The sequence below is a fragment of the Otolemur garnettii genome, unplaced genomic scaffold (assembly GCF_000181295.1).
Source record: "Otolemur garnettii isolate 467f Iridium unplaced genomic scaffold, OtoGar3 scaffold00050, whole genome shotgun sequence".
NCBI classification, from domain to species: domain Eukaryota; kingdom Metazoa; phylum Chordata; class Mammalia; order Primates; family Galagidae; genus Otolemur; species Otolemur garnettii.
The window spans coordinates 10,977,338-10,988,262 of record NW_003852445.1 but is presented as its reverse complement, the minus strand read 5'-3'; the positions used below and the strand labels follow the sequence as shown (position 1 = coordinate 10,988,262).

Sequence of the window (10,925 nt, the reverse complement as noted above, 5' to 3'; positions counted from 1 at the left end):
ACCTAAGTCCAAGAGCTGAAGGTTGCTGTGAGCTGTGATGCCATGGCACTCTACTGAGGGTAAGAGAGTGAGACTCTGTCTCAAAAAAAAAGAAAAGAAAAGCAAGAAAGAAAGAGATCCTTAAAGCACTGTGTGAAACTGAAATTACTGCATACTCAGCCTGTCCCTAGAGAGAAACCTGGACTTTCAATCCAAGGAAACTTTAGTTATCTACTGAGGAAGAAGCTAAAATGAAGAAATCTTAGGTCTTCAATGCAAAATTATAAGGAATAGTTCCTCTTGCTTAATGAAGTTATAGTTCAAAGAGTACTCCTGGCCAGGAACAGTGGCTCACACATATAACCCAAGGACATTGGGAGGCTGAAGCAGGAGGACTGCTTGAGCCTAGGCTTCGGAGGTTGCAGTAAGCTATGACAATGCCACTGCACTCCTTTGAGATCCTGTCCAAACCAAAAAAAAAAAGGTACTCCCTATGACTTCAGGGGATAGATGCTATATGCCACACTACAAGAATTTTTTCTTTTCCTCTATGGAGTGAATGAAAGAGACTACTTGAATGTCGTTTTAGCTTTTCTCTTTATAATTAAATCCCAGTCACCATTTTTCAAGAAGCAGCCTATTTTATAAGCTCCAACGAACTTGCTGAGATTACTCAATACCTTCTCATGGGACCACAAGGAAATGGAGAAATATGAAAATAAGAAAGGGAGATTAAAAAGGAAATTGAGAATAGGTGTTAAGGATCATTTTAGTATAAAGTAGGACATGTTCAATATATTTTTTTGTTGATTAAATTAATATATTTGGGTTTTGAGAGAATACAAAACAAATTTCTTTTTTCTTTCTTAGAGACAGGGTCTTACTCTTTTGCCCAGGGTAGAATACAGTGACATCATAGCTCACTGAAACCTTGAACTCCTGGGCTCAAGCGATCCTCCTGTCTTACCTCCTGAGTAGCTGGGACTACAGGCATACATCACTACAGTTGGCTAGTTCTTTTATTCTTATTTTTCTGTAGCAACAGGGTCTTGCTATGTTGCCCAGGCTGGTCTCAAACTCATTACCTTGAGCAATCAACCCACCATAGCCTCCCAAAGTGCTAAGATTATAGCCATGAGCCACTTGAGCCACTGCACCCAGAGCCAAGACCAAATTTCTTCAAGATTAACCATACTAATGCACCCAGGAAAGAAAAGCACTAACATTTTTAAATGTTAAGCTCTGTACTGGACAGGCCTCTACCTACTTTATATCATTAATCCTATTCATTTTATGCTTGAAGAAACAGGCTTAAAAGGAGTAAAACATTGGCAGGATTGTAAACATAGGTCTGTTTGACTCCAAAAGCTCTTGTTCTTTCCAGTAAACTATATGGTCATACAGTATACATTACATAAAAGAAGTTATCTAATCAACAGATAAGATAACTTTTGAGTATTCATTATGTGTACTCATTTCCCAGAGATACTGTAACAAGGTACCACAAACTAAATGGCTGAAAATGACAGAAATTTATTGAGGCCAGAAATCTAAAATCAAAGTGTTGGTTGGCAAAGCCTTGTTCCCACCAGAGCCTCTATACAGTGGTTCTCAACCTTCCCAATGCTGCGACCCCTTAATACAGTTCCTCATGTTGTGGTGACCCCCAACCATAAAATTATTTTCATTGCTACATGAAGTGCGAATGAAAATAATTTTATGGTTGGGGGTCACAACATGAGGAACTATATTAACGGGTCGCAGCATTAGGAAGGTTGAGAACCACTGCTCTAGGAGAAGGATCCTTCCAGCTTCTATCAGCCTCAGGTATTCCTTGGCTTGTGGAAACAAAACCATCTCTGCCTCCATCACCATGTTGTTTTCCAATGTGTCTCCACATCTTCACCTGGCATTTTACACTCCAGTTCTGTTTTCTCTCTCTCTTTTTTTTTAACAGTCTTGAGGTCTTTTATTTTTTTACCCATTTTATACCATGAATTCATAGGGAATAGGTTCCAGCAGCTCAGGCTCTTTTCCGTTGATTCTTACAAAGTGTGTTTCTCTAGGTAGAGTAGGCTGGTGCTTCTGTAGAACGCAGGTAACTTTTTCTTTGGCTTCCTTCTGCTCATTTTCCTTCACGCATTTCAGGAAACTATCTCAGCTCTTATAGTGCTTAACATGCTCAATATGCCCATTAATTAATTGTCTTTGTGCAAGAATCTTAGCTTTAACTTGTTTGTTTACAGCAACACCAACAGCATGCTAGGTAACACTGTAGACTCTTCCAGTTTTGCCCTAGTAACATTTGCGGGGCATACCTTTTTGTTTGTTTGGGTTTTATACAATTTTTTTGTTGAGACAACAGTCTCACTCTGTCACCCAGAGTGCCATGGTATATAGCTTACAGCAACCTCAAATTCTTGGGCTTCAGCAATCCTCTTGCCTTAACCATCCAAGTAGCTGGAACTACAGGCATGTGCCACTAATGCCTGGCTAATTTTTTCCTTTTTCTTTTTTTTTCTTTTTAGCAGATATGGGGGCTCTCTCTTGCTCAGGCTGGAAGGGGCATTCCTTTTTTGAACAGTACCCCTTGATTTCTACAATATCACCTTTCTTATAGATTTGCATGTATGTGGCCAAAGGAATAACTAACTCCATGTTTTCTAAAATGCCTAGGGAACATGTTATTGGATGCCTCTCCTCTTTGCCTTTGTGTTCATCATTTTGGTGAATTACTAGAAGATACTGGTTACAGTCAAAAGGAAGGTTGTTTTTCTTCTTATTAGAACTTACAAGGACATTTATAAGGTGTTACCCTAATCCAATGACTTCTTTTTAACTTGATTGCATCTGGTGGCACTCATAGCTCAGTAAGTAGGGTGCTGACCACATACACCCAGGCTGGCAGGTTCAAACCCAGCCCAGGCCAGCTAAACAACGACAACTGCAAAAAAAAAAAAAAAAAAAAAAATAGCCGAGCATTGTGAATGGCACCTGCAGTCTCAGCTACTTGAGAGGCTGTGGCAAGAGAATCACTTAAGCCCAAGAATTTGAGATTGCCGTGAGCTGTGTCGACATGGCACTCTACTGAGGGTGACATAGTAAGACTCTGTCTCAAAATAAATAAATAGCTTCATTACATCTGCTAAGACCCTATTGCCAAATAAGATAACATTCACAAGGGGCTAGACTTCAAAATTTCTTATGCAGGAATACACATCAACCCACATTTTGTGTCAGCAGTAAGAATTCCCAGGAACCCACAGGAAAAAATGTAAAGCTTACTCCCTCCTCAAGGAACTTAAAATTTTGTTGAGAAGACAAAGTTAACACATTAGAAGCTAGTAGTAAAAAAATGTATAAAATAAGTTAGTGAGGCTCAAACAATAAATGTAAATTGTGTATAAGGAAAGAAAAGCATTCTCCAAATCAGAAGTCACAGGGAGTTTCATGGCAGACATGGATCAGAAGCTGGGTAAAACCTTAGTAAAATAAAGACTTAAAGGAGGCAAGAGGCTAAGAGCCAAATATCAAGAACAAAGGCACAGAAACAGTAATTAACACAGAAAGCCAGGTGGGAAGGAAAAAGCAAGCAACTAGTAAGGAACACAATTTGGGTCTGGAGAGAAGAGGAGACATAGAAAGACCTTAAACATTAGACAGCAGAATTCTGACTTGAATCAGTAAATGGTACAATCACTCTGAAGATAAGGCTTGAGGAAGATAAGGTTTGCTTAAAGGAAGAACTGACTCAAGGAAATGGAGACCAAGGCGAGGAGACTCATTAAGAAGCTACTAAATTCTCAATTCTGCAACCAGAGTAATTTTTTCAAACTCAATTTAATCAAGTAACTACTCTGCATATTGAATCATTCAACATAAGATGCTAAAGGAGTCAGAGTAGCACCAAAATTTCTAACTTCAGTCTTAGTAATTGTTGTATGGGCATCACTTATAGGGACTAAGAAGATAAGAAAGGAATATAGTTTGAAGAGGAGTTGTCAGTTTTGTATGATACATGAATAATTTGAGTTAGCGCTTAAATTAGTTAGAATTTGGCCAGGTTATGGCTGGGAAAGCAGAGGCCAAAATCAGGAATTACTACGTGCTGCATCTTAGAACTGTAGAAGGCTGGTCCTCAAATTACAGAGGAACAGGAAGGCTCTAGGGAGTTAGCTAAAACAACTATGGGAAAAGTCAACTAAGCCTATCTAGAAATGGACCAGGAAACTAAAAAAAAAAGGCAAATATCCAGGAACAAAGGGTGACAGGTAGGTAAACTCAAGCTGGCACCGGATCTTGGGCAGGAAATAGAGCCCAATCCTGGAGATAAGGACAAAAATAAGGAGTAGCTGTAGAACAGTAATACCTAATACAACATTTACTAAATATTTTTTACTATATCTTAAGAATTTTAATGAATTTACTCAGTTAAACGTCACAAAAATGAGAGAAATTACTACAATTGTCCTTGTAGTAACGTCCTGAGGCATGGAGAAGTTAAGTAATTTGTCCAAGTTTATAAGGATGCTAAATAGCAAAGTCAGGAATTGAATCCACAGCAAACATCTACTATATGCCAGCACTTTTACAAATACATATTTGGTATGTGTACCAGTGTTGTGTAAACACACACACATAATGAAGATATTTTTGGATGAAAAAAGTATGTTTTCCCATCCTCCTTTCTGGCACATGAACTTTTCTCTATTCAACGAAAGTATACACTGCCTCAAAGAGGATTCAGGGTTGTTAAAGGGAAAAAAAGGTCATTTATTGGTCAGCTGCATATCTCAAAACTGATACTTGCTATGTGTGTGCATGTCTGTGCTAAGAAAATTTTGAGGAGGAGGACTTTTTCTTTTTTTTGAGATAGGGTCTTCTCCGGGCTATAGTGCAGTATCATGCCCATAGCTCACTACCACCTCAAAAGCCTGAGCTCAAGTGATCCTCCTTCTTCCTGCTGCAGCATTCTTCCCCAAGTAGTTGGGACTACAGGGGTATACCATCATAGCTAGTCAGTTTTTAAATTTCTTTGTAGACACAAAGTTACAATATGATGCCCAGGCCAGTCTCAAACTCTCAGCCTCAGCCTCCCAAGTGCTGGACTTATAGATGTGAGCCAATCAACTAGGCCTGAGGAGGACTTTTTCTACATTCTAATAGGTCACAAGCTTAACTTGGCCCAACTAAACCACACAGCTCTAGTATAAGCTACAGGTAGCAAGAATCCAAGTTAGATGCCTAGCATGGTAGTTTATGTCTATAGTCCCAGCTATTCAGGAGGCTGAAGCAGGAAGATCACTTGAGCCCATGAGGTCAAGGCTGTAGTATGCTATGATCACACCTATGAATAGCCACTGTACTCTAGTCTGGACAACATAGCAAGACCTCATCTCTAAAAATGTAAAACAAAAAAGAATCCAAGTTAAGATCAGAGAAATGCTCTATACCCTCAAAATAAAAGTACCTTACACGTACAAAGCGGGAAGAAAACGGCAGTGTGAGTTGTGTGTGCGTGTGAGTGTCACTGATCTCGTTATAGGTTGAATTATGTTCCCCACCAATTCATATATTGCATTTCTAACCCCCAGGACCTCAGAATTCCATCATATTTGGAGATAAGTCTTCAAAGAGGTGATAAAGTTACAATGAGCCCATTAGTGTGGGGCCCTAATCCAAAATGACTGACGTCCTTATAAGAGGACAAGATACCAGGGACACAAGTACACAGAAGAATGAGGATAAAACAGCAAGAAGGCATTCATCTATCTGCAAGCCCAGGTAAGAGACCTCAGAGGAAACCAAACCTGCTGATACCTTGATCTTGGACTTCCAACCTTCAGAATTGTGAGAAAATAAATTTCTGTTGTTTAAACCTGTCCGTGGTGATTTGTTATGGCAGACCTAGCAAATTAATACACACACACACCCCCCCAAGATTGAAACTCTTTAGAGGATACGCAAAAAATAAGGTAAATTTGGAGGAATCCCAGATTTACCTGAGTGGGGCTTGTTTGTCTCTTCCCTGGACGCCGACAGAGGTAATTTCAAGCTCCCTTAAAGAATTTTAGGTATCAGATTGAAAGTGGAAGAATGGCAAGGCTGAGGCAGAATTGCTTTAGTTCAGGAGTTTGAGGTTACGGTGAGCTAAGATGCCATAGCATTCTAGCCTGAGGCACACAGTGAAACTGTCTCAAAAATAAAAAGTGAAAAAAAAAAAAAAACCAAACAAAAAAAAACCAGAGACAGATTCCTTAGCCAGCTAAAGTATTAACCAAACACTAAAAGTCGTTACAATACCTAGGGCAATATTTCTCAAACTAGTGTGCTTTGCTACATTATTCCATACCATGGTAACAGGTAGGCCATGAAAATATCATAGTAACTTGTGGGCAAATAAACAGAAAAAGACTGAGTTAAGCAAAATTAAACAGGCTTCTTAACTAATGGATTTCTCTGAGCCTTTATATGCTAGCAGGCATGATGAACTACTCCAAGAGGAAGATATACAACCTAACATTTCCCTCCAAAAACATTTTCCTTTTTACTTCTGAACACCTATGAACAACTCCAAGAAGAATATTCAATTTAATACCACTTTGGGGAATACTGCTTTAATGGAAGAACAAAGGCTAAAGAGTAGAATTCATTATTAGGTGGTTGGAAAAAAAAAAAAAATCCAGGCAAAGACTATAAAGAAGGTAGGAAGAGAATCTGGAGAGTACAATATTACAGAAACAAGAAATGAGATAATTCCCAAAAATCTAGAGACAATCAACAGGACCAACCTACTGAGAGATTAAATACAGTGAGAATAAAAATATTCTTTGGATTTGACTAGAAAGACTGCCACTTGTAATCTTCAAGAGAACAACTTCACAAAAGGAAAAGAAAGGACAACAGAATTTTATAAGATTAGGATGGAGGTGAAAAAAAGAGGAAGCACATAAAATGTGTATAGACCACCAATAATTTGAGTTTAGCAGTGAAAGTAAAAAAAGAAATTGGTTGGCTGGGCAAAAGGAATATGTAGGAGCATAAAAGAAAATTGTTGCAGAGGACACCTACACCAGGACACACCTACAAAAAGTGAAAATGAGCCTGGCACTCTTAACACTCTAGGAGGCCAAAGTGAGTAGACTGCTTGAGCTCAGGAGTTCAAGACCAGCCTGAACAAAAGCCAGACCCTATCTCTACTAAAAATGTGAAAATGAACTGAAAGACACTGATAATAACTGTCCAGTGGACCCAGGTAGAGTGCACCCTGTAGTCCCACTTACTGAGAAGGCTAAGGTGGAAGATTCATTAAGTTCAAAAGTTTGCAGCCAACCTGAGCAACATAGTGAGACTCTGTCTCTTTAAAAAATAAAAATTGAGGCTGGGCACTGTGGCTCACACTTGCAATCATAGCACTCTGGGAGGTTGAGGCAGGCGGATCACTGAGCTCACAGGTTTGCCAGCCTGATCATGGGCTAGATATAGTCTCTACTAAAAACAGAAAAGCTAGCCAGGCATGGTGGCAGACACCTGTAGTCTCAGCTACTTGGGAGGCTAAGGCAAGAGGATTGCTTCCAGGAGTTTGAGGTTGCTATGAGCTATGATGCCACAGCATTCTACCCAGGGCAACTGAGTAAAACTCTGTTTCAAAAAAAAAAAGAAAAGAAAAGAAAAAGAAAAGAAAGAAAAAATTAAGTAAATAATAAAAATTACAAAAAAACCCCAAAATAACAGCCCAATAGATGGAAGAAATGGAATTGAAAGTATCAATTACTACAAAAGATTTATCTTTCCTTTAAGAGTAGAGGGCAGGGCTAAGGCCCCTGTGGCTCAAGTGGCTAAGGCACCAGCCACATACACCTAAGGTGGCAGGTTCAAATCCAACCCAAGCCCGCCAAACAACAATGACAGCTGCAACAACAACAAAAAAAAATAGCCGGGCGTCGGACGCCTGTGGTCCCAGCTACACCTGTGGTCCCAGCTACTTGGGAGGCAAAGGTGGGAGACTTGCTTGAGCCTAGGAGTTGGAGGTTGCTGTGATCTGTGATGCCACAGCACTCTACCCAGGGAGACAGCTTGAGGCTCTGTCTCAAAAAAAAGAGTAGAGGGCAGAATTTGACCAGTAATGCTTAACATGACCCCATGTATGAAGATTTCATTTTAATACTTCAAAATGTCATGGATTTATACCTCTCCACCCAAGAGTTTTTCAGTCTTTGGAGTTCAGCATATAGTATGTGCATAAAATTACTGAGCCCTTAGCCCTCTCAGAAGATGGCTATGTTATAGTGACGAAAAGGGGTTATAGAGAAACACTTACTGAGGGCCTCAATCTTCATGAAATAAGAAGCAAGGTAAAGGATGATGACAATATGGAAGTTGGGAATCCATAGAAATTTTGATTTATAATGATTTACTATAAGTGACTTTGATGTGCAAAGTAAAAACTTATAATTATAATGGCAATTTATAATTTACACAAACATATGAACATTACCAAAGAAGTGTCAAGAAAGAAAGGCCTCTACTATCCCACTCAGAAATTTTACAATCCTACTATACCAGCAGAAATTGCATATGTCATAAACTTATTAATATAGCTATCAATAAGCTAAAGAAAACAAAGACTAGTAGCAGGTATAGTTATAGTTCAGTTTTAAACAGTTTAAATTTAAAACTTTGTATGGTTTTCTGTCTGCATAAAACATCAATCCTTAGCCAGGTGTGGTGGCATGTGCCTTTAGTTGTAGCTACTCTGGAGGCTGAGACAAGAGGATCACTTGAGCCCAGGATTTGGAGGTTGCTGTGAGCTATGGTCCCACCACTTGCACTCTAGCCTGGGGGACAGAGTGAGACCCTTTCTCAAAAAAAAATTTTTTTTAAATACATAAGAAAAAGACCCTAAACAGCAATCCTAACAGCTACTTAAGCATACAGAATTTCATTTTATTTTCTTTCAATGAGGACACTGACATGAAACTCTGCTGCTTTAAACTTATTTTTAGATTCTATCCTTTTGTCCAATTTCATTAACAATTCAACCTGAGCAGATACTAATTATGGATCAACTACATCCAAGTCACACGTGTGGTTCATATATGGTGCCAGGGCCCATCTATCATAACATTTTGTTCACAAAAAGGCAGTAATATTTCATTCTTCATTCACTTAATACATCATCTCACTGAGATTTTAAAAGTCACACTTTTAAAAAAATATATGGTGACTACTGTAAGTTGAGGAGTTAAAAAAGGCCCCATTCTTTAAATAAAGATATTAATATTAATCAGGTTGTATGGACAAGGATGAGACAACAATACCCACACCAAACCTGGCAGTCTCCAGATTCGTATGTCTGTGAACGTAAGGTGGCCACATAGGCCGGACTACTATTACTGCCAGCTCAGCAGCTGAGCCTGGAGAAAAGGCGGCATCCACACACAGGCCACTCTTGAGAACCAAGAACTTACAGTTGGTTTTGTCTGGCAGGGAACAGAGAACGTGGTACTGATAAACAGAGGAAAAACATGGTTTGGGGAGGTGAGGAGAGCCTCCCAGGCTGCAATCCTGAAAACGATAAGGTAACCGCTATCCGATGAACACCCCCACCCGGAGATGAAATAAAATATGGTGTTAAGAAGAATGAGCTCGTTCTTACCTTGTCATCCTCGCATCTCTTCCCCAGGCCCTCCCTGGCCTGCAGCCGGCTGCTGAGGCGGCCGTAGTCGGCCTCCTTCTGGTCGATCTGTTTTTTGTGTGTGTCCACCAAAATCAAGAGGTCTGAATTGCGCTTCTCCAGACGCCCGCGGGCCACCTCGGTGCGCTGGACCTGGCCCTGTAACTCGACCACCTCCTCCTGAAGTAGGACGTGGCGGGAGGAGATGCTCCAGTAGTTGAAGGCGAGGATGACGATCACCACCAGCAGCACCACCAGCACCAGGGAGGGCAGGCGCCCAGCCCGCCGGTTGGCCCCGAAACCCACCATGGGGCCAAACCGGCTATACCCTAGGGCCTAGCCGACGACACCTGCACGCAGAACCTCGGCCTTGGCTGGAGTAGCCCCGGGGACACTGCCCCAGGGCTGGCTGAAAGAGGAGGCGGGCTTATCAGCTCGTCCGCTAGACGGAGAAGGGGGCGGGGCCGCGAGCCGCAGGTCTCTCCCCGCCCCCCCTCCTCAAATCCGGCCACGGAGCGTTCGGAAGGCTTTGAACCTGACCCTGCACCAGCCCAAGGGAACCTGGAGAATCCAACCATTCGCACCTTCAGCCCAACACCTCAGGGTTGGGAGGTGGGGAAAAGAGCCGGAAGAGGGCGGATTTACTATGGCCCCGCCCACTGACGGGGCAGGGTCCCCGAGGGGGCCGTTCCCAGTTTCCGCCGACACCCCTTCTTCTCGCGAGAAAGTGGGCTTCCTCTCGCTCCCTTGCAGTCTTATCTCGCGAGGGTATATTCTCTTTTAGAACAGAGGGCTGATAATTTTGACGGTATGGGATTATCTCCTGTTCTCGGGTTGGGAGTCTCTTGTTACCTGCTGGACTTTTTTTTTTTTTTTTGGCGACAGAATCTAGCTCTGTCGCCCAGACTAGACAGAGTGAAGCGGTATCAGCCTAGCTCACAGCAACCTCCAACTCCTGGGCTCAAGAAATCCTCCTGCCTCAGCCTCCTAAGTGGCTGGACTGCAGGCACCCAACACAAAGCTGGGCTAATTTTTTCTGTTTTTAGTAGAGAGGGGTGTTGCTGTTGCTGAGGCTGGGTTCCACCTTCTCAGCTCAAGACCTCCCACCTAGGCCTCCCTGAATGCTAGGCGCGTGAGCCATCACGCCGACCCTCCTGAACTCTTGATGCAAGGTCTCGGTACTTCCTGCCCTACACTAGTCTTCATGAAGATTTTTGTCTTTGAGAATGTCTGGGGTTGCTACTGTCAAAACTGGCAACTAGAAAGGTTT

At 41.5% G+C, this 10,925-nt stretch overlaps 1 protein-coding gene and 1 pseudogene across 2 annotated transcripts in view; both read right to left on the bottom strand.

Annotated features, from left to right (window-relative positions):
• The window catches only part of LOC111725922, a 19,736-nt pseudogene extending 10,379 nt beyond the window's left edge, over positions 1 to 9,357 (bottom strand).
• The window catches only part of CASC4 (cancer susceptibility 4), a 117,585-nt gene extending 107,217 nt beyond the window's left edge, over positions 1 to 10,368 (bottom strand). For both annotated transcript variants that reach the window (XM_003791781.3, XM_023514276.1), the window contains exon 1: positions 9,638 to 10,368. In XM_003791781.3, the coding sequence (XP_003791829.1) occupies positions 9,638 to 9,964 (327 nt within the window). In that variant the 5' untranslated portion in view covers positions 9,965 to 10,368. The remainder of the gene's footprint in view (positions 1 to 9,637) is intronic.
• Between the last annotated feature and the right edge of the window lie 557 nt (positions 10,369 to 10,925).